General features: G+C 46.8%; 1 protein-coding gene across 4 annotated transcripts in view; it reads right to left on the bottom strand.

Moving 5' to 3' along the window:
• RSPH14 (radial spoke head 14 homolog) overlaps positions 1-25,006 on the bottom strand; it is a 118,817-nt gene extending 93,811 nt beyond the window's left edge. The window contains exons 1-4 of one of the 4 annotated variants that reach the window (XM_074292966.1): positions 24,984-25,006; positions 23,598-23,827; positions 13,480-13,582; positions 2,762-2,880 (exon numbers count right to left, since the gene is read on the bottom strand). In XM_074292966.1, coding sequence (XP_074149067.1) covers positions 2,762-2,880; positions 13,480-13,582; positions 23,598-23,796 — 421 coding nt within the window. In that variant the 5' untranslated portion in view covers positions 23,797-23,827; positions 24,984-25,006. Of the gene's footprint in view, positions 1-2,761; positions 2,881-13,479; positions 13,583-23,597; positions 24,155-24,680; positions 24,837-24,983 lie in introns of those variants that run through there. The other 3 variants (XM_074292948.1, XM_074292957.1, XM_074292940.1) reach the window with 3 other exon arrangements.
• Positions 25,007-27,006: the final 2,000 nt, after the last annotated feature.

Genomic DNA, 27,006 nt, shown 5'->3' with positions numbered 1-27,006 from the left:
AAGAATTCAGGGGCAGCAAGGCCAGGAGGAGCCTCCCCAGAAGTGAGGCAGCCCCCAGCTGGCCAGACCGGTCCCCTCTGCCAAGATGGACCTGGGGAAAGGGCCAGGAGCAGGCAGGTGCTCCCTACTCCGCCTTAAACCAGGATTCAAAATACCAACTGGGTCCCAGACCCTGGGGAAGAGATCTAAGGACACAAAAGACAGAGCTCCTGTCCTTCTCAAGCAAGCAGCTCTTGACCAGGCTGCTTCCAGGCAGAGTGACCGGGCTGGGCAGTGTGGGCAGTAGGAGCCCTCCGGCTGAATTAAGTGCAGAGGAGCAAGCACTCCCCCAAAACTGAGGCCTTCTCTCACCACTGGAGCTCCTTGCCACACACCTGGCATCCAGGCCAGAGTGAGCCACCCAGGCCCAGATTAAGAATTATTCGCCCAGGACCTGAGCCGCCTAGGCCCAGACCCAGAATGATTCGTCCAGGACCTGAGCTGCCTAGGCCCAAACCCAGAATGCTTCATCCAGGACCAGAGTAAGCCACTGAGGCCCAGCCCCAGAATAATTCGCCCAGGACCAGAGTGAACCACCCAGGCCCAGACCCAGAATAATTCGCCCAGGCCCAGACCCAGAATAATTTGCCCAGGACCAGATCCAGAATGATTCATCCAGGACCAAAGTGCGCCTCCCAGACCCAGAATAATTTGCCCAGGTCCAGAGTGAGCCACCCAGGCCCAGACCCAGAATAATTCTCCCAGGACCAGAGTGAGCCACCCAGGCCCAGAATGATTCGCCCAGGACCAGAGTGAGCCGCCCAGGCCCAGAATGATTCGTCCAGGACCAGAGTGAGCCACCCAGGCCCAGACCCAGAATGATTCGCCCAGGACCAAAGTGAGCCGCTCAGCCCCAGAATAATTCACCAAGGCCCAGAGTGAGCCGCCCAGCCCCAGAATGATTCACCCAGGACCAGAGTGAGCCGCCCAGGACCAGAATGATTCGCCCAGGACCAGAGTGAGCCAGTCAGGACCAGAGTGAGCTGCCCAGGTCCAGAGTGAGCCGCCCAGGACCAGAGTGAGCCAGTCAGGACCAGAGTGAGCCGCCCAGGCCCTGAGTGAGTCGCCCAGGACCAAAGTGAGCCGCTCAGCCCCAGAATAATTCACTAAGGCCCAGAGTGAGCCGCCCAGCCCCAGAATGATTCGCCCAGGACCAGAGTGAGCCAATCAGGACCAAAGTGAGCCGCCCAGGACCAGAGTGAGCCAGTCAGGACCAAAGTGAGCTGCTCAACCCCAGAATAATTCACCAAGGCCCAGAGTGAGCCGCCCAGCTCCAGAATGATTCGCCCAGGACCAGAGTGAGCCGCCCAGGCCCTGAGTGAGTCGCCCAGGACCAAAGTGAGCCGCTCAGCCCCAGAATAATTCACCAAGGCCCAGAGTGAGCCAGTCAGGACCAGAGTGAGCTGCCCAGGTCCAGAGTGAGCCGCCCAGGACCAGAGTGAGCCAGTCAGGACCAGAGTGAGCCGCCCAGGCCCTGAGTGAGTCGCCCAGGACCAAAGTGAGCCGCTCAGCCCCAGAATAATTCACTAAGGCCCAGAGTGAGCCGCCCAGCCCCAGAATGATTCGCCCAGGACCAGAGTGAGCCAATCAGGACCAAAGTGAGCCGCCCAGGACCAGAGTGAGCTGCTCAACCCCAGAATAATTCACCAAGGCCCAGAGTGAGCCGCCCAGCTCCAGAATGATTCGCCCAGGACCAGAGTGAGCCGCCCAGGCCCTGAGTGAGTCGCCCAGGACCAAAGTGAGCCGCTCAGCCCCAGAATAATTCACCAAGGCCCAGAGTGAGCCGCCCAGCCCCAGAATGATTCGCCCAGGACCAGAGTGAGCCAATCAGGACCAAAGTGAGCCGCCCAGGACCAGAGTGAGCCGCCCAGGACCAGAGTGAGCCAGTCAGGACCAAAGTGAGCTGCTCAACCCCAGAATAATTCACCAAGGCCCAGAGTGAGCCGCCCAGCCCCAGAATGATTCGCCCAGGACCAGAGTGAGCCACCCAGGCCCAGAGTGAGCGCCAAACCCAGAGTGAGCCGTCCAGGCCCAGAGTGAGCCGCCCAGGCCCTGAGTGAGTCGCCCAGGACCAAAGTGAGCCACTCAGCCCCAGAATAATTCACCAAGGCCCAGAGTGAGCCGCCCAGCCCCAGAATGATTCGCCCAGGACCAGAGTGAGCCAATCAGCACCAAAGTGAGCCGCCCAGGACCAGAGTGAGCCGCCCAGGACCAGAGTGAGCCACCCAGGACCAGAGTGAGCCAGTCAGCACCAAAGTGAGCTGCCCAGGCCCAGAGTGAGCCGCCCAGGACCAGAGTGAGCTACCCAGACCCAGAGTGAGCGCCAGACCCAGAGTGAGCTGCCCAGGTCCAGAGTGAGTGCCAGCCCCAGCCCCTGGGTGGCCTCCTGGAGGGCACCCACCCTCACCAACCCCTGGGCACCTCTAGGCCTAAGGGAACGACCTCCCTGAAGTGTGTCCGTGGGCAGGCCCAGCATCCTAAGGAACAAACATTTTTTGCTGTCTCCTGCATGCCGGACCCTGCCCATAGGGGGCTCCCAAAGGGAGGGATGTGACCCCAGCATACAAAGAAGAGGTCTCCTCCCCGGAGCGCCTGCAAGGCCATGGAAGGCTTTCTGGAGGAGGTCCCGCTCGAGGAAGAAAGGGCTGTGGGAAGGAGCAGCACTGAACCCCAGTGCCTGGAAAGTCTAAAGTCTTGGAGCCACCAAGCAGCAGAGTCCTACCTTGGGGCACCTGGGCCACGCTCCGGTAGGCCATGTGCAGGTACACGCGGCACATGAAGACTGGGTCATCCAGGATCACCGAGAGCGCGAGGATGACTTGGTGCTTTAAAAAGCCTTCCCTGGAGGAAGAAGGGAGCCGGCTTCAGGACACGGCTAACGAGGGGCACAAGGCTTCAGGACCTCCCCCCATCAACGCTTTCAAATAACTTCTGGGGCACAGATGAGGGGCTTAACACAGGCCTGATAGCGACCCTTCAAGTTAAGCCATCCCCTCCTGGGAGATGCCGGGGAAATACACAAATAAACACACACACACACACACACACGCACACACGCACGCACACGCACACGCACACGCACACATGAATGTATGCAGGGAGGAGGCAGGGAGAGAGATGGGGAAGGAGAGCAAGAGTGAGAGGAAGGGGGGAGGGAAGGGGAGAAAGAGAGAGAGGGAGGAAGGGAGGGAAGAGAGAGGGAGGGAGAAACAGAAGGAGGGAGAAAGAAGGAGAAGAAAGAGAGGGAGAGAAGGAGAAAGAGAGAGGGAAGGAGGGAGAAAAAGGAAGGGAGGGAAGGAAGGAGAAAGAGGGAGGGAGAAAGAAAGGGAAGGAGGAAAGAAAGAGAGAGAGGGAGGGAGAAAGTGAGAGGAGAAAGAGAAAGTGGAGAAAAAAAGAGGGAGAGGGGAGGAGGAATGGGAAAGAAAAGAAAAAGAAGAGAAGGGAAGGGGAACAAAGGAGAAGAGAGAAAGGGAAAGGGAAGGGATTAAAGATAGGTGGAAAGTGAGGAGAAAGGGAGCAATCTGCTGAAAACAGGGAAAAGCTGTCATTTGCAAAAGGCCTTTGTCTTTCCTGCTGCCCCCTTTCCTCGGGCCATCTTGTCCATCTCCATGATTACTTTCCCCCGGAGCTCAGGGGATGACCCGGCGGCACCCCCTTTCTGACTGTCCCCATTTTCCCCACCGTGGGTCTGGCAGAGTGCATCTCAGCCCGGGGAAGCCCCCCCCACACACACTTTCCTCTAACATCCTTCGGGACTGCAGGGTGCTCTTGGTCCCACTGCCTCCCCCCTCCATCCTTTGCCCAGCCTGCAGGAGAAGTGGCTGGGGGAGAGGGAGGGTGGGCGAGGTTGGGGGAGGAGAGCCTTGGGTTTCCTTGTCCTATGCCCAGGTCACAGGTGAGACCGACTGAGGGCTTCGGTCCTGGGAATGTGGGAGGTGGGAGGGGAAAGTCAAGATTCCCTGGGCTGGGACTCCATCTTACCCCCGCTTCCAAATCTAAAGTCAAATGCCCAGCTCCCAGATGCCAACCTCAGGTCTGGCCAGCCCAGGAGTTTGCAGGCTGAGCGCCCTCTGGTAGCTAGAAGGGAGACTGCAGCCTGCTCCGAAGAAATGGCACGAGAGCCCCACCAGGTGGGCATCTCAACCTGGCACTGCCCAGCCGGCTCACAGGCCTGCACACTCGAAGGGCCACAAGGTGCCACGTGGCTCTAGTCCTTCTCCAACAAGCCTTGGCCACCATCCCTGCTCCTGCTCGGCGTTTCCCCGTAATTGGAGAGTCTATACCCGGAAGGTTCCAGGTGAGAAGCTTCCCTGAAGCTTCCTAGGTGATGGGTGCTTCCTTGCCTACAAGCCCAGAGTCTGGAAACCAATCGGATCCACCCAAGCAGGAGCCCACACTTCCCCCCAAGCCCAGGACGAAGACGGACCACGATGGCCAGAGAGCCGAGCAGGTGGTGAGCTCTCTCAGAAGCCTCCCCAGCCCTGCAATGGCCTGGAATCCTGTGGCCCAGATTCTCTGGGAGGAGCCTTAGAGTGTCCTTTCCTAGACCTGCTCTGGCCCACTGGGAGCGACTTAGATACCTTTGTGGTCCCCCTCTGTCCCTTAAGAGCATCCACAGCCATACCACATCAAGGGGTCTGCCGATTTCAGCAGAGACTAATGCATCTAATTTTCCCATAAAGCCCCTTTAAATCTCCAGACCAGAGTCCAAGATGAAGTCCCAATCAAATTTATTTTTTTTAATGATCTGGAGGAAAAGCAGAGTGAATATAATTCAATAGCCAACAATTGAGCGCCTCATCCAAGGCATTGTGGGAAGCATTAAGCTCTCCTAAGCAACAAAATCCCTCGCAGGAAGCCCCCTCTCCCAAGAAGTACTCCCTCTGGCCTGGCTGGGCCTGGTCTTTCCCCCAGAAGCAAATATAAAGTCACTGTGCCAAGGAATAGAGATACAAAGAGGCAGAGGGAGGAGGAACCAATATGGAGCCTGACCTCTGACCCTTTCTATCACTCTCTTTCACTCTTGTTTCCTTGTCTGCAAATTGGAAGTCATCATAGCACCTACCTACAGGAAGGAAGGAAGGGCGGGGAGGAAGGAAAGATGGGGGGAGGGGGGAATGAAGCAAAGAAAGAAGCAGGGAAGGAAAAAGGGAGGAGAAAGGGATGGAAGAAGGGAGGAGAAGGAAGGAATGAAAGCAGGGAGATGGAGGATGGAAGGGAGGAGAGAGGGAAGAAAGGAGAAAGGGAGGAAAGAAAGAAAATAATGGAAGGGAAAGATGGAGGAAAGAAAGGAGTCAGGAGGAAAAGAAGGAAGGGAGGGGAGAGAGGGAAGAAAAAGTAGGAGGATGGGAGGGAGGGAAGAAAGAAAGAAATGAAGGCTATGAGAGGATAGAAAAAAGAAAGGAGAAAGGGAGAAATGAAGGGAGGAGAGAGGGAAGGAAGGGGAAGGAGGCCTAGAGGAGGGGAGGAAAAGAGGCAGAAAAGAAGCATTAATTAAGCGCCTATTGTGTGTGCCAAGCATCATGTGCTAAGTGCTTTATTTTGTCCCTTTTCATCCTTAATTCAAATGAGATGCTATATGTAAAGTGCTTATAAACCTTAGCGAGCTATCTAATTGCTAACTATTGTTATACATTACATAAGACAAACAGAAAGGTTCCCGCCCAGAGAGAACCTCTCTGTCATTCAGGGGGCAGCTAGCCAAAGCCTGAGGGGGATTAAGATTCTCAATTGAGAGAGTGGAGGAAGAGGGAACCATGGGAGGTTTGAAGGGCTTTGGTGGAAAATGGGATGGAGAAGGAGAGTAAGATTGCCAAGCAGCAGTGAGGGCCCATTGAAGGTTTCTCCTTGCCCGTTCCACAAGCTTATCCAAACCGATGTATCCATAAGGCAGCCTCTTTCTAATTCATTGTCCAAATTCCAACTTGTGACCACCATCCTTGCATTCAATTAAGTATAGTGACTCCTTAATTTCTCTTTCCTCTTATTTCTACTCTTACCACATCTTGTCCTTTCTCCTCCCCCCATAGCCTCTTCTTATCTGTCTCCTTATCTTTACTTCCTGAGGGCAGTCTTCAGCACTCCCCACCTGGCCTTCCAGTGGGTCCCCCTGCCTTAGTCTCCCCATCTATTCCATTCTCCACTCAGCTACCCACAATGCAACAATATTTACCCTCTTGTGGTGACAAACTATTGAAAACCAAGGGAACGCTCCTCACTGAGCCATAGCTAGACAAGTTGGGGTATATGAATGAGATGGACACTAATGTACTGTGAGAAATAATGGGGGGCAGCTGGTGGGTATCCAGATGAGGCGTGTGTGCACCCTTCTATCTCTGTCCCCCCATCACCAAGCCAAATGTGAGAATCCTTGAACTTTAGCTATTCCACAGAGGAGGTGAGTGGCTTGATCGGAGAAACCACTTGGGTCTATGGAGGGCGCGTGCCTTTTTACACAGGCTCTATGGGACAATGATGGCCGACACGACAAATAGGCAGACTGTTCTGCTCTGTCCCTGGTTTTGCCACACGTGTGCCCTCCAAGTCAGTTCCCATCAAGTAAAAGCCACTTACTCAACACCTGTAACGATGTCTGAAGCCAGGCCCTGAAGGGCACCCATGTATCCCCCAAGGCAGATACAGACAGTGACACAGACGGGTCCCTGCACTCAAGGAAGACACTGGCTAATACTGGAGCACGCGCAATCCACAAAAAACAACCCAAGAGTAAATAAAGCAGGACAAAGCACACGGAGAGAAGAAAAGGACAAAAAGGGCCAAGGTCAGCCTTGTTGCATTAGCTCTTGGACAAAGGACTTCAGCTCTCCAGGTCCCATAGCTTCATTTATGAAACGATGACTTCGTGTCAACACTCCCATGCACCCAATGCATTCAGGGAAATGGATAAAATACAATAAAACATCGATGATTTCATATTTTCCAGTCAGGTCAATATGTCGCCCATAGGATCCTTCTGTAGAACTGAGCGGGCCCCAGCTGATGGAACGCCACTGACGGAAACGACCATCGTACAGAATGTGTGTGCTAGGAAGAGATCTCGGAGATGATCTCTGTTGCTAAGCATGTAAGTTTTGCATCTTTATTGATTAGAATTCAAAGTACAAGGCCAATTTTGCCAAGAATAGATTTTTGAGGACTCTGTTTTATATAAGAGCACAATCATTCAGAGGCAGTGATGTAAGGAGGTTCCAGAGAGTGATGTAAATAAGATAAGGATTCTCTTGTTATCTTTTGGGGAGAGACGGAAGTCTCTTCCCAAAAAGGAATTTCCTGCTGGCATTTGGTCTATTTGAGCAGATTAGAATGGGGGCTGTAAAACCCCAGTCAGCTCAGATAGCCCACACTAGTTTGACCAGATCTTGTATCAAAGATCCAAGTCCCAAAGGAAGTTGGAGATCAAACAAGGAATATCAAGGGGCTACCGCCCCCATCACCCAGAGTCCTGAAATCCTCCTCTTGGGACTCCGAATAGGTAGAAGGGTGTGGTCCTTTCAACAGCTCACTTTGTACCCCAAGATCTTTCTTCCTTCCTTCCAACTGAATAGAGAATTCTAGAATATAAGCCATCCTGCAGCTTATATTCTAGAAATCTCTTCCCTTCATCCCTCCTGCAAAAGGGTCAAATGGACAAATGAAATGTAGAAAAGAAAACGATTGTAACATGGAGGGGCAAGTTTTGGCCACCTTAAAATTTGGGGGCTCCAAGAGGACAGATTCGAATGTTAGTGATTTTCAAGGTAGAGACCTCACTTTGAAAAAAAAAAACTACATTCAAAAAAAGTTTCTCCCAAAAGATATAGCTTTAAATTTGTGTGAACTTAAATTGGGAAGCTGGTTCTAAATTATATTCTTCAATGTTTCAACTAAGGAAAAAATGGATAAAATTGCAATCAATAATTTATTCCAATCCTAAAAAACTGGTAACACTGGCACATTTATTAACGATGTCATTAGAAGCTCCAGATCTGTGATCCTGCTTGGAGAATCTCAAGTGCTCTTTGTTAATATCTCATGGAAAGCTTAAATTGGGGGTTCTGTTAAAATAGCAAATGCAGACTGGCAATAATTGAAATTCTAAATTTTATTATCGCTGAGTTCTCCCTAAAAAAATTGCCATTTCTGATGCTTTAATATTGGCTATCTAAAAATTATCATTGCTCATTCATCCCCGGGAAATCACAGTGAAACCTGTACCATTCGGTATTAGTGGGATTTTAGTGGCTGAATTGAAAATGGTAACTTTCAGGATCCTAAGATTCTAGGAATTAGGTTTTATGATTTGCCAAGTCTTGCCAGAAGGGTAGTTCTCTCTATTATATGAGCTATTTGGTAGTCCTACATGCATTTTAGTTGTAAAATGTAAACTTTGTCCACATGATGAGAAATGTGAAACATGATGAGCCAATTATTCTAAATAGCATGAGATAATCACAATGAACTGGTATATGCTAAAACTGTGAACTTATCTGGGAATAAGATTTTAGAGATGTATTATTATATATAGAGATATAGGAATAAATATAAATATATTATTATATATAAATATTATAGGAATAAGATTTTAGAGATATATTATTATATAGAGAGAGATATTTAGAGATATATCTATGATTTAATTTTAAACTAAAAACTGGATATTAAAAACAAAGTTCTCTGGTAACTTAAAGAGGTCACATGTTTGTATCTCCTCTAATTAGATTTATATTTAATTATAATTATAAAATTATATTTAATTAAGGTGCTCTGTTGCTTTCTAAATTGTATATTGTGCCATTTCTTTAAAAATTGTATACACTATGTTTTAAAATTCTGTCAATGCTGCTGGACATGTGATATAAATTTTGTGAACTTTTGCCCAAAATTATGTATTAAATGTTATCTAATTATGTATTATATATATTTAGGTGTTATATTGCTTTCTAAAATATATATTGTACAATTTGTTTTAAAAAAATGTGTGAGCTATGTTTTAAACTTTTGTCAGCCTACTGAACATGTGATATGTTTTGAGAAGTTTTGCCCACAATTATTTAAATTCTCTTTGTTAAAAATGATTTATATCTCATTTCCTCCCTTAAACAAAGATAGAAATTTACTTAAAGAGACAGAAGGGAAAATTTTAAAATTTCAAAAGTATAAAATTCCATTACACAAGCGAAATTGTTGTCTTCACCTTTAAATGTTTAGAAATTCTTGATTAGGATTTTGGAGAGTTACTCTGAAATTGAGGATTGAAAACTGTATACTAGTTATTATATAATTTCATGGCCTTGTAATATGAAGGTGTGAGGACATAATCCATCTTTCCCCCTTACTGGATCCATGTGGCTCCTGCTTAGCCCTGGCCTGAGCCCTTTCCCCTGGGGGTAAGTGGTAAAAAAAGAACACTCAGTCTTCTGTGGACTCTCCTGCTGGTTAAATGAAATTGCTTCCATTATTCAAAAGGACAAATCATTTCTGGAATGCTGAAAATCTACTTAAACAATATGCTGTATCAAGAGTTCTACTGCTTAGTAATACAGGGAACTCTAAAAGAAATTTGTTAGATCTTTTTTCTGATTAAAGGCAAATTCTAAAAATGATTATTTCAAAATCCGTTACTTCTACCATGGTTTCCATCTGTCTTCAGCAAGTTATTTAACATTTATTTAGTGCATCATGGTCTCACTGTTTAATGAATATGATAATAAATACGATCTATAGCTTTCTTAAAATACCTAAAGCAGGATTTTAACCTGACAGTATTGGTTCTTTTGCGAGCAAAACTTCTAATTTTTCAGCACCTAGTTTTGACTGTGCCCTGCAGACACATGTGAAAACAAAGCATGGCATGGGAATTCCTGCCATGATATCGGCCCTGAGATAAGTCAGAATACCCACAATGACTTGTAGGCCTTTTTTAAGATCTGAAGCCAATGATGTGGGACTTGGCTATTTAAGAGAAAACTTCTTAGGACACCATAACTAATATTATTTCTCAAGTTTGAATCCAGGTATAGATGAGGATCAATAAATCAGAAAATTTGCCATTCCAGAGAAATGCCACAGAACTTCATAAGGTAGAGGTTGGTTGGTTTGCAGGATGGCTTTTTGAGTTCTGCTTGAGATCAGACACTAACTTATTTCCCAATTGTGTTTCTTTTTATAGGAATGATTCCCACCTATTCCTGAGTCTGGCAATGGGGGTAGAATTCATTCGTAGTCTTCATACCTGACGTCAAACAACTAAGGATGCTTTGTCCTGTTATAATGTCACTGTTTTTCTCTCTTACAGCAAATTTCTATATTCAGAGCAACTGGTCAGCTTAAAAGCCATGAGCAAAATATAAGTATGTAAGATCTTGCTGTTTTCTACCTGAAAATATATGGTTATTAGGTAAATGACTTTTTCATTATGGGTAAATTACTCTTTGGCTTAATTATCTGTTATTACTATAGATATATCTTCCTAGAAATGTGTTTGTTTAAGGTCTTTAAATACAACTATTTGTGATACCCAGCTGCTATTTTCATGTAGAGTGACTTAAAGAGTAGAGAATTCTAGTGCAAACTGAATTCTTAGAAGATGTAATTTATAAGAGTATTCTGTATTACCTCTAGGCAAAAAGTCCATTTTACTTAAGCTAATGGAGAATAACATCTGTTTGTTCTGTATTTTCTATGGCACAAACATGTTTTCTTAGAAACAACCTATTTGCTACACATAGACCAAACCAATGCAGCCATAAAAAGGCTGCTGGTCAGTCTATATTGGTTTCTACAATCTATCCCCTGGCAAGGAAAGGATATAGTCTTCTCCTTCTAGTTGCTTTTTTTTTTTTCTCCTGAGGCTGGGGTTAAGTAACTTGCCCAGGGTCACACAGCTAGGAAGTGTTACGTGTCTGAGGCCACATTGGAACTCAGGTCCTCCTGACTTCAGGGCTGATGCTTTATCCACTGTGCCACCTAGCTGCCCCTTTCTAGTTGCTTCTGAACATCCTCAGGCCAGCTTCTAATCCCAGACAAGACTGTGGAAACTTCTCTTAGGCCTATGCCAAGCTACCAAAAATGCCCTTCAGTCTTTTGTGAAATTTATTTTCACTGGTCACAAGCTAGAAGCTTTTAAGCAGGATTATCAGACATGCCCAAAGATTGATATTTTGTGCCCACATGATTCCTCTTCTAAAATCTGGTCAGAGGAGGGATATTTGTCTAGAAAAAGACTGGAAGAGAGACTTTACACCTATGCCTCATGTAGAGCTTTGGACTAACTTCTCTGTCTCAAGGTCCTGCTTTTTGGCAGGAGATTATTCTCAGATCCCTGTGAAGAAAGGGCTGGATGTCTTGGTCAGTCTGCTGGGATGCCCCTTTCTGAAAACTGTTTCTGGGTTACATATAACTCCAAGCAATCTCCTTAGTGAAAATCTTGGCTGGTTTCCTTGCCTGGCACCCAACCACGACACCCCACTTCTAATTATCATCTTCTGTTCTGCACTAGGCTTTTGATTAAAGGACCTCTAGTGGAGGTCTCTGGGAATTGAAATTCTTTACATTGCCCCTTCTAGGTTTTCTTTTTTTTTCTTTTTTTGCTGAGACAAAGGGGGTTAAATAACTTGCCCAAGGTCACATAGCCAGTAAGTGTTAAGTGTCTGAAACCAGATTTGAACTCAGGTCCTCCTGACTTCAGAGCTGGGGATCTACTACATCACCTAGCTGCCCCTAGGTTTTATTTCTCAACTGAATGCAAAGTCTCTCCTAGCAGAGAAGTTTTTGGCCAAACAACAGGCTCCAAGATGAACCTTCTCTTAAACATTTCTGATGGACCTAACAAGAGAAATGTCTCCATTTGGAAACTCTCTCAAACAGTCATTTTCTGTCCCTAACCTCTTCTTTGTTAGATTTGTTTCCTTCTGGCTTTGGTCAATTCTTCATTAAACAGGTGTAAATACCAGATTCAGGGATCTGACTCAGAACTAAACTCAATTTGCAATCAGGTCCTGGCCCACCCCCCAAGCTCAGCACTCCTCTAAACTGGGACCCTCTAGGATGACTCAGCTCTACGCCCATTCCCAGCAGGACGTAGTTTCAGAAGATGAGGTCATTGTTCCCATACTTCAAAGGACCTTGGGCCCCATTTTGGGGGGAGAATTGATTATTGGGGCAAATAGACCCCAGCAAAATACTATCCATAAAGTATAAACTGACCCTCTGCTAATGTCCACTATTGTGCCCTGGTAACCAACAGGAGGCCCTGTGCAATCACCAAACTTTGGCTTCAGTTTGCACTACCAGTTTCAGGACATTACTTAACAAATGTCCCAGGATTGGACTCTAAAATTTTAGCATCAGTCTGCCAGACCCCCTTCTGTTTAAGAACCCCCTAACCAACTTTCAAAATATTTAACAAATTAAAAGAATAGGGAAATGATGAGGTCCTGGGCGTGGTTGACAAAGAAAGAATGAAATATTGAGGGAATTGCTCTCTGAGGCAAGGCACTGATAGGAATCAGTTTATCCTCGTGGTCCCATCCTCTCTGAAGGTTCCTCCTATGCCCGCCAATGTGCCTAGCCCCCCTTGCTGCATCCCGTCAGAAATCCCAGTCATGCCAGAGATTAAATTTGCCCTATAAATCTGCCCACACCATCTTTGCTGAACCCCTTTGGGTCAGTCTATCATGACACTCTGCCTTATATTGTCTTTCCCCTCACCCTTCTCTCATGCCACATGATGTCTTTCCTCTCACCCCCCCACTATGCTTTATGGTGGCTCCACTCTCACTCCCCCACTATTTCTTATAGTGTCTTTCTCCTTCTTATAGCTAACTAACTAGCTAGCCTGCCAACTAAGAGCATGTCCCAACCTCATGGGATGTTTCCTTCCTCCTGGCTAACTTTGAGTTTCACTAGGGAACTTGTCTTCACCATTAATCATTAAATCCCCTTTCCCAACCCTGTATTTACCATACCTGGTATCCCTTCACTTTGTCTGTACCCTCTCCTCCTAAATAAACCTACCTATGGCCAAAGAGAATAGCCATTGTGAATTTTTCACATGCCCAAACCCCAACATTTGGTGCTCTCCAAAGAGACCAGTCATTGGCCCCAGTCTCATCTACAGTGAGGGGGGGTCCTAGTTCCTGTGGCAGAATGCTCTTTCCATCCCAGCCTCCCACATGCTTGAAAAGAAACTCCTCTAAGACAGAAGGTACCCAGCTGTCATCAGGCTGAGCACTAGAAAGGGCCCTCTGAATGAGCTAACCCCAGCTCCTCACCTTATAATGGAGAACCTGAAAAAGAGAGCTCGGGGGAATCTTCCAGAAGGGCAGAAGAAGCAAACAAGAGAGCCCGGCCCCAGGGCCAGTGATCTGAGAAGTATTCTTGGGTCCTCCTTTAACAAGCCCGAGGTGCCCGCCGCCACGGAGACTGTCCGAGCACACCCACCTGCCCACGCTGTGATTCGCCATGATGCACAGAATCTCGATCGTCTTTTGCCGCACGATGCTGTCTTCATCTTTTAGCAGGTTCTTCAAGCTATCTAGAAACCCTGGAAATGAGAAATTCCTTTGAGCATTTGTGAGGTTCAGAGCTCCCCCTCTAAGCTAGTGAAAGGAAGACTGAAAACAAGTCTCCGAGGGTTGTTGTGCAACAGCAATGTCCACAAGCCCTGCCTGAGAGGAATGCCACCTGAGCCATGCAGGAGAGGGCTGGGTTCCCGGCACGCCAGCTTTGGCAGCTTCCATTACACTGGAAAGGCTTCCCACCACCAAGATCCCTTATCCAAAAACAAGCCTGGCTAAAGAGGGAGAGTCTGGCCACCAGCTGACCAAGCCTTCGGACAGAAATCCAAGAAGGAAAGAAAAAGAAAACAGTCCTGCTTGTTTCTTCACCGACTTGGCAGGCTGGCAGAAGTGGCTGTTGGTCAACAAAAAGAACTGTGCAGTATAAAGATTGTCTCTCTTATAGGAACTGATGCAGAGGGAAGGGAGCAGAACCAGAAGACACTGTACATGGTAATAGCAATATTGTAATGATCAACCCTGAAAGACCTGGCTATTCTGATCAAGACAACGATCCAAGACAATTCCAAAAGATTCATGATGAAAAGTTATCCTCCTCCTGAGAGAGAACTGATGGATTCTGAGTGCAAACTGAAATATAATTGTCTCTCCTTATTTTTCTATCTTTTTTTCAATGTGGCTAATAGAGAAATATGTTCTGCACGTAAAATTATATTGTTTGCCTTCTCAATGGGTAGGAAAGAGACTGAAGGGAGAGAATTTAGCCCAAGTTTTTAAAATTTATAAGTAAATAAATATTTTTTTCCAATAGTCTGGCTCTCTCTGTCTTGCCCTAAGCTAGAAGCTTGTGGGGCTATCCCCGGGTATTAACCAGTTCATGCCTCCTAAGGTAGCCTGGTGGTTCTCTTCCCATAGCCCTGTTGGATTCAGTGTAGACATTCTGTTGTCTTTAGTCCACTATAGCTTTACACTTTCTGAGCGCAAGCAATCCACCATCCTCTGCCTCCTAGTGAACCCAGCAAACTATACAATTCTTAGAATGCTGATACATATTAATTTAATTTTCAGTACGTGAGATCCTAGTCCAACAATTGAGCTGGTAGATTTCTAGTGAAGGAACTCAGTCATAGAAATACTGACCTTTTCACTGTAAGTGTAACCTGAAACTCTGAGAAGCCTGAAGCTAAATAAAAGGATTGTTCTCCCAAATAAAGCATTTCACAGAGTTCAATTTGTGGAACTCCCAAAGGCAACAGGAAACATCCTTTCACTGAATATGTGGTCACCTCACAGGCTAGTACATAAGCAAAACCTGCAGCTTGTTGCAGAGGAGGAGGAAGAAAAACTATATGACTTTGATATGGCCCTCCAAATGAAACTAAGGCAAACTGAGGCACAAAATTCCAAGCATGTTAAATTTACCTGCAAGACTAGCAATTACCAATAACAGTGGTCTCTCGACTCTTCACTCAATTAAAAAACCACAGGGTAAGACTTACTAGACTTCACATAATTGGGCGAAGTACAAGAGACCCGAGAACAAGAAGCATCGAACAATACCACTGGATCGAAGTGTGAGACTAGCAACAAGCTCTCCTTCCACCTTGTTGCTAGGAAAAGCCCAATGGCTGTATTCACCTGCATGGAAGAGTCCAGACCTTCTTGAAGGACAGCCTGCATGGCAGAAAGAACAGACTTGCTGGCACCCACCCGCATCTTACAAGGCTTGGTAATGAGGTAACAGCTCTCCCTTAATTGTACATGGACAATAAGATGTGTAATTCTTTGAATTACGATGATTTTATGGAACAACTTGGGTTAAAGAGGAAAGCACCGAAATATGCCTTCGGCAATTTTACAACTTTTTTTTTTTTTGGGGGGGGGACACAGAATAGAATAAATTACAAAATGAAACTGGAAATTTTATCTCAAAATCCACATATACTTTAATTTTCAGTGACTTTAATGCAAAAGTAAGCATGGGAAAGGCACTGAAAAACACTATGGAAACTATATATCTGTAATAAAAAGTTAAGAAGTCAGAGGCTTATGGTCCAGACAAAAGCCTTACCCCTACACATAACATGAACACATTTGTTGTCTTTCTTTTAAAAGTTTTATTGTAGCTTTTTGTTTTTATAACAGATGTTCCCTCATAAAGCACCTCTCTCTCTCAAAGGAACCATCTCTCTGAATACTTTCTTCAAGACAAGAGTCCAAAGGCACTGGTAAGAACTGAATAATGTCACAAAAAATAGAATTGACTATATTGTTTTTTAAGTGAAAAATTTTATATTTAATTTTTTTCCCAATTACATATAAGAGCATTGATTTTTTTTTTTAATTCCAAATTCTCTCTCTCCCTCCCCTGCGTCACTCCCTAAGAAAGCAAGCAAATTGATATAGGTTATACATGTGTAGTCATGTAAAACACATTCCCATGTTAGCCATGTTTAAAAAAAAAATAAGAGTTCAAAAAGTATGTTTCAATTTATATTCAGATCTTATCAGTCATTTCTCTGAAGATGGGTAGCATTTTTCATCATATGTCTTTCAGAACTGTCTTGAATAACTATTACTGGAGAAGAGCTAAGTCATTCACAGCTGATCATCATAAAATATTGCTGTTACTGTGTACAATGTTCTACTGGTTCTGCTCACTTCACTTTGCGTCAGTTCACGTAAGTCCCTCTAAGTTCTCCTGAAAACATCCTGTTCACCATTTCTTATAACACAATCATATTCCATCAAAATCATGTCACAATTTGTTTTATCTCCAATTGATGGGTATCCCCTCAGTATCCAGTTCTTAAAAGAACTGCTATATTTTGTACATATAGTTCCTTCTTTTTTTATCTTTATAGAATTCAGACCTGCTAGTAGATTGCACGGCTTTATAGCCCTTTGAATAAAGTTTTAAATTACTTTCCAAAGTGATGGCATCATGTATAACTCCACCAACTATAACTAGTGTCTCAATTTTTCCCCATCCTTGCCAACATTTTTTATTTTCTTTCTCTGTCATATTAGCCAATATGATAGATGTGAGGTGATACATCAGGGTTGTTTTAATTTGCATTTCTTCAATCAATAATGATTTAGGGCATTTTTATATGAATATAGCTTTGATTTCTTCTTCCTTTACCCATTTATCAAATGGAGACTGCTTTTGTTTTCTTACAAATTTGACTCAGTTCTCTTTATATTTGAGAAATGATGCCTTTACAGGGACACTTGCTATAAAAAATTTTCCCCAATTTTCTACTTTCCTTCTAATCTTTTCTATTTTGATTTTGTTTATGAAGAGCCCTTTTAATTTAATGTAATCAAAATTATCTATTTTACATCTCATATTATCTCTTATTTGATCATAAATTCTTCTCTTATCTACAGAGCTGACGGCTAAATATTCCATATTCCCCTAATTTGCTTATGATATCATCCTGTATGTCTCAATCATGTACCCATTTTGACCTTAACTTGGTATATAGTAAAAGATGTTGGTCTGTCCCTAGTTTCTGTCAAACAGCTTTCCTGTTTTCCCAGCAATTTTTCTCAAATAAGAGAATTCCTGTCCTAAAAGTTTGGAACTTTATTTTTTCTAACCCTAGAACTAATCATTCACTGCTATGTATTATGTACCCTAATTCATTCTATTGGTCCACTATTCTGTTTCTCAGCCAGTACTGGACTGTGTTGATGATTACCATTTTGTAATACAATTTTAGATATGACATGGCTAAGTTACTTTCCTTCATGGTTTTTTTATTTATCCCCTTGATATTCTTAACCTTTTGTTCTTCCAGATGAATTTTGTCTATAATTGTTTTTTGCTTATTAGTATGGCACTGAATAATTAATTTAGGTAGAATGGTCATTTTTATTATAGTATATTTATTATATTATTATATTATTATATTGGCTTGACCTACCCTTGAACAAATAGTAGTTCTCTAACTTTGTGTGAGAAGTGTTTTGTAATTGTATTCATATAGTTCGTTCTTGGATATATCTTGACAGGTAAACTCCCAAGTATTTTATATTGTCTGTGGTCAAGTAGAATTTTTCTTTATGTTATTTCCTGCTGTACTTTGTTGGTAACATATAGGAATGCTGATGAATTATGTGGTTTTATTTTATATCATGCAATTTTGCTGAAGTTGCCAATTATTTTAACTAGTTTTTTCATTGATTCTTTAGGTGTTTCAAAGCATATCATCAAAGCACCTGCAAAGAGTGATAGTTTTGTTTTCTGAGTATTCTAATTCTTTCGACTTCTTTTTCTCCTCTTAGTGTTATAGCTAATATTTTAAAATAATATAGAATAGCAGTGGTGATAATGTTTCATCCCAGATTTTACTGAGAAGGCTTCTAATTTATCATCATTATAGCTGAAATTGACTATATCTTAAGAGTTTTTATATAATTAGTTACAACTCTGAGAATCATCTATAAATGAAATGTTTGCATATAGTCAAATTATAAAATTTTTAGAGGAAAAACCAAAATCAACACCAAGTTAGAGCCAAAATGAGAAGATAACTGAATAAATTCAAAATGGCAACAACTTGATATATTTTTAAAAGGATAAAGGCAATATCAATATTGTCTACCACTATTTACTCTAATAGTTTATCAAATAAAAACAAATTCTATAATAAGGAAGATTTTTTTTAAACTATAACTTCCCATAGCCAGCAAAAATGTGCTCTCCCGAGATCCAAGGATTGCTCCAATTTAGAATATTAATGCCATGGCCAAACCCTGAAGGAGAGGATAGTGGGAGTTTATGAGAAGTATCGGCTCATAAAACTCTGAGAAATAATAGAGGGGGAAAAAATAGAAAGTGTGGCACGAGGGTCAATGAAGCCAGACTATCCCAAGAGCATTTTAAAATGAAACTGAAAAAAAAATAGAAGGAAAATAGCAGGGGGGTGGAGAAGGGGAATGAAAACATCCACAATGAACTTTTTTCTTCCTTGGGCCAGAAAAATCATGACATTTGGACACTACCATCAGAGCCGAAGAGCTCTACAATGGGACATGAACACAGAAAGCTGCCAAACTGTTAACATCTCCCATGGGAAAGGAGGCCCAGAATGAAAGGGATGTAATTTTGAGTTGGGAGGTTGGTTCTAAAGATATCTGAAAGCAGGGAAAATACTGTTTTTTGTTTTTTTGTTTTTTTTCTGCTGAGGCAATTGGGGTTAAGTGACTTAAGTGGGTTTTTTTTTTAAATCACCAATGGTATTTTAGTACTATTTTTTTTAAAAAGGTCCTGAAGGGGACATAACTGATCTACAGGCCTCCTTTCTCACCTCAGCAAAGCCTTTCTGAAAACGAACTACACACTGCTTGGGGAGCATCCTGGCAGAGACGTGGGGATGGAACCATCAAGACTTTCGCCAACAATGCTGGGCGTCCCAAAAGTCCTGGTGCCGTTTTTGCTTGAACAGCTTAAGACGGCACTGAAACTTTTGGGATGCCCTGTATTTACATCACAGTCCAAACAACTGATGGAAACAACTGTGCCCAGAACACAGGAGCCCTGGAGATACTTAGTGCTGTGACTGGAAAAGGAACACAAAATGCGGCAACGCAGCCCACCTCCAACAAGGGCCTCCCAGAGCTGGGAGCAATCTCCGTTTCATCCAGCCCCCTTTTTTTTTTTTTTTTCAAGGAGGAAGAAACGAGCAAACCTAGCGGAAAGAACTTTCTTCGGATCCCACAGGCAGTAGTAAGTGTTATAGCTTTGAACCCAAGTCTCTCAGAGCCTAAATCCAGTGCTCTATCCATTATGCAACATTTCCTCATACGAAACTGCCTAAAAGAGGCAATGAGAATTGATTTTGGTCACAGTACCCTCACTATCAGTAGCAACCAAAGATGTAAGACATTGGCACAAACACTAGGTCACTAGGTAAGAGTTTGCCCTGTGATGGAAGAGACTGGGCAAGCTGTCCTAAAGAAGATCCTCCAGCTATTTGCTGGGGGCATCAAAGGCTGGGCTCTTGTTGAGCCTCCCAAGCTGACTCACAATCATTTAACCTAACAATTCACCATGAAAAATGAAATGCCTAGTGACCAAATCATGCAGTGGATGACCCTCTGAGCTGGTCCATCAACCAGACTCTCCAGATGGCCAATCCACTTGCAAGAGAATTGAAGAGGAGAAAGAGGAAGCCAGAAAAGTGCTTTAGAAACTGTGTAGCCCTTTCAATGACTCCCTAAAATAAAAACCTATAACACCAATATTCTTCCAAGAAGACATGTGGCTCCAAAATCAAAGGTCAAGAACAAAACAGAAGTCTACCATATAGCAAAATATTCAGGAACACCCTTTAGTGGTGGCAAGAGAATTTATTTTGCCTAATAGCTGACAGCGTACCTATTCCTACCCTCACCTTCCTTGGGGGTCTTTGGAGATGGTGCTATTCTTTGATTGGAGTCACAGCTTCCTAGAGGAATATTGGGACTACAGGTTTTTATTTTAGGAAAACGCCTGGAATTACTGAAAGGGCTCCGCAGTTCCCCAAATTCATTCCAGCTTTCTCTTTCTTCTTGATTCAATTACCAGAGGTGGATCCAAGGGAATGCCCACTGATTAGGAGAATGGCTTTTAAAAAAAAAAAAACAACTCGAAACCTGTGATATATAAATGTAAAGAAATTCTGAAAATAACACATGTCGCCTGTGTGGAATTCAGAGAAATATGGGAAAATCTGTATGAACTGATGAGTAAAATAAGGAGATCCAAAGGAATAATGTACACTGTAAGTGTAACAATGCAAACATTTTCATTTACTGAAAGGAAGCCTCGCACCCTCCTCACAGCAGAAGGGGGAGGCTACCTGGGCAGAATGGTACATACACTGTCGGCCAGTCTCCTCCAACAGTCTGACAATCTCAACAATCTGAGTCTCAGTGGAGGAGGCAGGAGGCAGGAGGCAGGAAAGCCACTAGGAGGATCAAAGATGGATTGTCTCATTTCCAGTCCTCTCAGTCCTTAAATACCCTATTACAATGACATCATTACAGCATACTGAGCATGTGTGAACTAGAGAACCATGACATCACTGTGCTGAGTACTAAGTATTATGGGAACTAGAGAACCATGACATCACCATACTGAGTATCATGGGAACTAGAGAACCATGATATTACCATACTAAGTATTATGGGAACTAGAGAACCATGACATCACCACGCCGAGTACTAAGTATTATGGGAACTAAAGAACCATAACATCACCATGCTAAGTATTATGGGAACTAGAGAATCATGACATCACCGTACTGAGTATTATGGGAACTAGAGAACCATGACATCACCGTACTGAGTATTATGGGAACTAGAGAACCATGACATCACCATACTAAGTATTATGGGAACTAGAGAACCATGACATCACCACGCCGAGTACTGAGTATTATGGGAACTAGAGAACCATGACATCACCGTAATGAGTATTATGGGAACTAGAGAACCATGACATCACCGTAATGAGTATTATGGGAACTAGAGAACCATGACATCACCGTACTGAGTATTATGGGAACTAGAGAACCATGACATCACCATGCTAAGTATACATACGGACTAGAGAACCATCATCTCATCAATCCCATTGAGTTAATAACACCTTGTTCTAAGAATCCTTATTTCAAGTCTATTTCTCCAGAGTTCTGGCCCTCTACAGGATCCTTCGTAGGGGGGTTCCTTCTAGAGGGCCTTTTGCCAAAATGACTGATTTAAAGACAAGAGACATCAATCAAACAAGAGAGCAGTATGCTCAAAATGAGGGCGGGGCTGAGCCAGGAGGCAGAGTGAGGGGCTCAGCAGGCTGCTGAGAAGCTTTGGGGAGAACTGCAGCACCCCAAGTGTTACACAGGCCCAGGCAGGGAGGCCTCCCGTTTAGGAGGTCTCCACTGAAAGGCCAGACTTGTAGGAAGGAAGAACCTAGCCGGAGGGACATTTCACGTGCAGTACAGACCCGCTAATGCCTCAGTGAACGGTCCATGAAAAATCTGTTACCCCAAAGCCAAGCTGATCCCCCCCTTGCATTGCCACTTCAGAGGTGAAAAAACTGGGGCTGTGAAAGGTTAAGTCACTTTCCCAGTCCAACAGCTCAGAAGTGTTTGGAAAGATTTGAACCCAAGCCCTGTGTTCCACCCCTTAGGCCACCTCACTGCCAAGTAACAAGGCCTCATTAAAGGGTTTTAGTGGAAGAAAGAGGCACATTTATATTGAGACACCAAAGGAATTTACCATGAACAGATGGGGGAGGGGCCCAGAATTACCCAAGGCTTAGTCAGCCAGTTCAGACACACGTCCAAGAACAACAAATCACAGAGCCGGTTAAAGCTCCCCCTTCTGCCCTGCTAAAGCTGGGAGAACAAGAAGCCCTCAAAGGGTGCCCCCCCTCAAGCTCCTAAAAGCCCGACTTGGGGGAGAAATGTGGGCTCCACCTCAACCAATATGGCGGTGCTGGGAATACTAAGGAGCTGCACAATGAACAAACTCATTTGGAGACATCCTCAGGGACTCGGGCTGGCCTGTGGGAGAAGGCGAGTGTGATGGCCGGGCCAGCTCCCTGAAGGGCTCAGAATCAGTCAGAGTCAGGATAAGTAAAAGCCCTTGCTCCACGTTGGGCGCCAAAATGCCTGGTTCTGTTGTCTCTCAATTGTAATCCTTCTCTGGGAGCAGGTTTCTTGGGAAGCTTCTGGAGCCTCCAGCCAGAGTGAGGGTAGAATCTGGAATCCCCTTCTTCCTGAATCCTGGCTCTGAATCTCCTGGGGCTTCCCTGAAGTTCTCCCGGGAAGTCCTTCCCTTGACTCACTCCAGACTGACCCTTCCAGACTCTAACTTCGTCCAGACTGGCTGTCCCCACTGAGTCTTGGCTCCTTTTATCCTCCCAGAGAATGGGCTTGTAGGTACTCCAACTAAAGGGGTGAACTCTGAGCTAGAGAATGGTTAAGTACTGACTTAGCACCTAGTAAGGAACCTAACAGTGGAGGGTCCTCTGAGAGCCCGGAAGAGTCTCCGGTCCGGGTCCCGGAATGGCACAGACCCTCCGGCAGGCAATTTTTTTTTTTTAACTCCTGATCATTATCGCCTCCATCATGGCTTACCTGGGCTCTTGCCTTTGCCTTCCCACGGCCCCTCATCTCTCCACCACCCGCACAGCTCGTGCCCCTCCCGCCCCAAGCTTGGGACCACGGGACCTGATCGCTTCCCTCCAGGGCCGGGAGCAGCTCCCGGAGTCCCAAGGGGCTCGGTGACAGCGGGCCTGGAGATGCGGCCGAGGGCCAAGGCTCCGACCTGCAGGGAGCCCGTGACAGAGACCTGCGCGTTTCAGCTCATACGGGAGCCCACATTCTGCCCAGCTCCTCTCCACCGGGGCTGCACCAGAACCAGAGGAAGGCGCATCCTCCCCGCCACTCTCTGGCTGCAGCCTCTGGACTCTGGCGGTCAGCGGAGCCACCTCCGCGGAGGGACAAGCCGGAGGCCTCCCCGGTACAAACGGCAGCGCGGGGCTGGAGGAGAAAACTGGGGCGGCCTGACGCCCCTGCAGAGGCTGCTGTCCGCGGAGACCCCGGGGGAGGGGGGACAAAGGCACAGGGCTGTCCCCCCCCCAACCAAGGCCAGGAGACCCAGCGGCGGCGGATGGGCGGCTCTCAGTGCTCCGGGGGATCCCCCGTCCCTCCCGGGCAGCTATCAGTACTCCGGGGGATCCCCCTCCTCCCTCCCAGGCAGCTATCAGTGCTCCAGAGGATCCCCCCATCCCTCCCGGGCAGCTATCAGTGCTCCGGGGACCCCCCCCCATCCCTCCCGGGCAGCTATCAGTGCTCCGGGGACCCCCCCCCCATCCCTCCCGGGCAGCTATCTGTGCTCCGGGGACCCCCCCCCCCGTCCCTCCCGGGCAGCTATCAGTGCTCCCAGGGATCCCCCCATCCCTCCCGGGCAGCTATCAGTGCTCCGGGGGACCCCCCTCAGTGCTCCGGCGGATCCCCGGTCCCTCCGCTCACTACCCGACCGTACCTAGGCGGATGGCTTCGTACACGTGCTCGGGGTCGTGCACCAGGTCGCACAGCGCCATGAGGGCCTTCTTCCGAGTCAGCAGGTCCTCGGACTGCAGCTCCTCGTTCAGCTTGGGCAGGGCCCGGTTTCCGTAGGCGATGGAGACTTTGGTGGGGTCGATGTCGGGGGGCAGGTACTGCGAGATCCGAGGGGTCGCCATCCGTCCGGCGCGGAAGCTCCCTCAGGAAGGGCTGCCGGAAAACAAGCGGAGAACCGTCACTGGCGCGGCGGCCCCGGAGGCGGCTCCGCGCGGACCCAGGAAAGAGGCGGCCGGGAGGGGGCGAGCGCTGCCCGTCACGGCCGCTAGCGCGAGCCCGGAACCCCTCCCTTACGGTTTTCCGAAGTCATTTTGCGGTTTCTGGGGTTATCCGGCCAGAGCTGAGCCCCGCTGGCTCCGCCCTTCAGAACAAAGCTCGGCCCCTGCCTGGCTCCCCGGAGGGGGGGCCTACATTGGGAGCAGTTAGGACGGTTACCCAGAGTCTCACAAGGAACATGGCGCCCATGCCCCGCCCCCGCCTGGGGAGACTGGCTTCCTGGAGGGCTCCGAGGGGCGGGGGCTCTCAAACTGGGGGAGGGGCAGGGGGAGGGGGGCTCTGCTCTGCTCCTAGCCTTTGACTTACAGGGCCGGGAGGAACTGAACGGACAGATGGGGAAACTGAGGCTCCACAGCCCAGGGTCCCCGCCACGGGAGCCCCTCGGGGCAGATCCTGGGGGTGCCTCAGTGCCCTGGCCAGTCACACAATAACACGGGGGGGGGGGGGGCCCCCTAGGGCCGAGTCCTCATTGCACAGACGCCTCAGTTTCCCGCTCTGTAAAAGGGGGTTGGACTCCGTGTTCCTTGGCTCCAGTTTGGCATCCCGGGCTCTCGGGCAGTGGGGCCCGGGGCGAGCTCCTGCCTCAGTCTCCCATCAGTGAAAGGGAGGTTTGAGCCTCAGACTCAAGAACACCACATCCCATCCGAGCCTCTGCCTCCTGAGCCCGGGCCTCAGTCTCCCCGTCCACAAAATGGGGCGGGCGCGTCACGGGCCGCCGCCTCAGCCTCACCTGGGTCAGAGACGAGGAACCTCACCAAACCAGCCTCCTAGGACTGAGGGAGCCCTCTGAGGTACGGTTGCTAAGGCAACCGAGAAAACTTCCGTTCTGGACCCAGAATTCCCAGGAAGTGCGCCCCTCGGATCCCGCCTCCGTCCCTCGTTGCCTAGCAGCGCGCAACACGCGCCCCTGAAGCGGCTACACGAAGCGGACACGAGCACGCTTACGGAGCGCCCTCCCTTTCTCCGCCCCCTTTCATGGAGCCACTCGCGCCCACTGAACAGGCGCCAATGCAGGCCCCTCCTCTGCACCAACCTCTGCTCTCATCCCGTCCCCAGCAGAAGGACGCCTTCTGGCGTCCCGACCAACTGAGCAGGCGCAGGGCCCGGCCTCCCTCCCTTCATCCTCCCCAGCGCCTGCAGTCACGGGGTCAGGGCCCTCCCTCCCGGTACTTTTTTGTGGTTGCTTCTGCCAGAGAAAGGAAGAGCTAAGCGGGGCCAGGCCCCGTGTGGTCGGGCCTGCGGTCCCCAGGGCTTAAATACTGCACAAAGCGGACACCCCTCCCCCCCGGAAGTTGTAGTGACGGACGGCCGGGTGTAGACCCGCTGAAAACGCTTTTTGATGGAATCATCTGACCGGAGCGGAGAGTGCGCGCTGTGCCCGCGCACCCCTCGAATGCAAAGCGCGAGAGAGGAGACTGCGAGCTTCGGGACTGGAGCAGAGGGAGGTTGAGACGAGACGGAGGAAGGGGTGGGGGCGGGGAAGGGGGCAATCCCGCAAGGAGGTCAGCGCCCCCCTCCGGGCGGCACCTGCCAGAGACGCCGCAGCTCCCTTCGCCCACGTGCTCAGTCACCAAGAAGTCAGATTAATTTAAGACAAAGACAAGTGTAAAGTTAGACAAAGTCCCCCTTCGGTCTAGGCGCTGGGGACGTTCCTAACCGGGGCCTCGGAGAAATTGTGACTGAACTTTTCCTTTAAAATAAACACTTTTTTACTTAAAATTAAAAATAAACTTTTCCTTTAAAAATAACCCCTGAAGGGCAGCGAGATGGCGCCGTGGGTGGAGGCGGCCCTGAAGTCGGGAGTGCTGTTCGCCTCGGCAAAAATAATAAACCCTAAAGACAAAAGAAAGGCGACAAACGGCCTCCGGGATCCTTGTGTTGCACCCCAGATCTAAAGAGATAATTATAACTACAGGCAGCGACGACTGTACTGGGCCGAGTCAGGATCCGAGTTCACAGCCAGCCTCAGATACTGTGTAGCCCTGGGCAAGCACTTGTTTCCCTCAGTTTCCTCCACTGTAAAACGGGAACAAAAGCTCCTTTCACAAGACTATTGTGAGGAGGAAATGAGCTATTACTAAAAAGTGCTTGGAATGCAGTAGGCGCTATATAAATGCTTATTCCCTACCCTCCTCCTCACATGTACAATAAGCCAGAGATCTCCAAGGTTCTTTCCGCCTCTGACTTTCTAGTGGAATGTCAGCTCTTTGAGAACAGGTGTTAATTTTCACGTCCTTCTCTACGTGACCCTTCTCCGGATCATTTTACAGATGAGAAAACTGAGGTAAATGGGACTTGCCCCGGGTCACACAGCGAGGAGGTGCCGGAGACTGGTTTTGAACTCACAAAGACGAGTCTTCCTGACTCCAGAGCGCGCTCTCTATGCACTCGGTCCTAGAGCAGTGGGTGCTGCTTTGTGTTTGCCCTTTGTCAATGTCAGATAACAAGTCGTTAATACTATCACATGATCCATTTCTTATTTCTGCACCTTCTAGAACGCACGCCCTCTTCACCTGTCTCCCAATCAAAGCTCAACTCAGAGGAGTAGCATGTAACTGGTGGGGCCGCTCAGACAGTGAGGCAACCATGAGATTCCCCAAATGAGGCACAAGTAACCTGGAATTATTTCAAGCAACGACTCAAAGGGGGGAAGAGTGGATTTTCCACAAGGACTCCATGAATAGCTAGAAGAAAGGAGTCGGTCAAATTTTTAAAATGAAATAAAAGTTCTAAAGGAAGCAATTGGGAAAAAGAATAAATATCTTAAAACAAAAAGTGGTCATTTTTCCCAAGTAAGAGTCTCCAAAATTAGACTAAGCAAAAATCAATGATTTTATGAGATAGCAAGAAATATTAGAACAAAAAAAAATTAAAATCAAAAGATTTAAAAATAGAAGAAGTGTAATGTATTTGCTATCAAAAAAACAACTTCAAAAATGGATCAGGAAGCAATAAGAATTATTGAAATACTTGAAAGCGATGATTACAAATATTTTGGACACTATATTTCCAGATATCAGGAATGAAACCTGCCCAGAGCTATTCGAATCACAGGG

This window comes from Sminthopsis crassicaudata, chromosome 1 (genome assembly GCF_048593235.1).
Source record: "Sminthopsis crassicaudata isolate SCR6 chromosome 1, ASM4859323v1, whole genome shotgun sequence".
In the NCBI taxonomy this organism is placed as follows: Eukaryota; Metazoa; Chordata; class Mammalia; order Dasyuromorphia; family Dasyuridae; genus Sminthopsis; species Sminthopsis crassicaudata.
The sequence above is the reverse complement of the archived record's forward strand: the minus strand, read 5'-3'. Positions and strand labels throughout refer to the sequence as shown.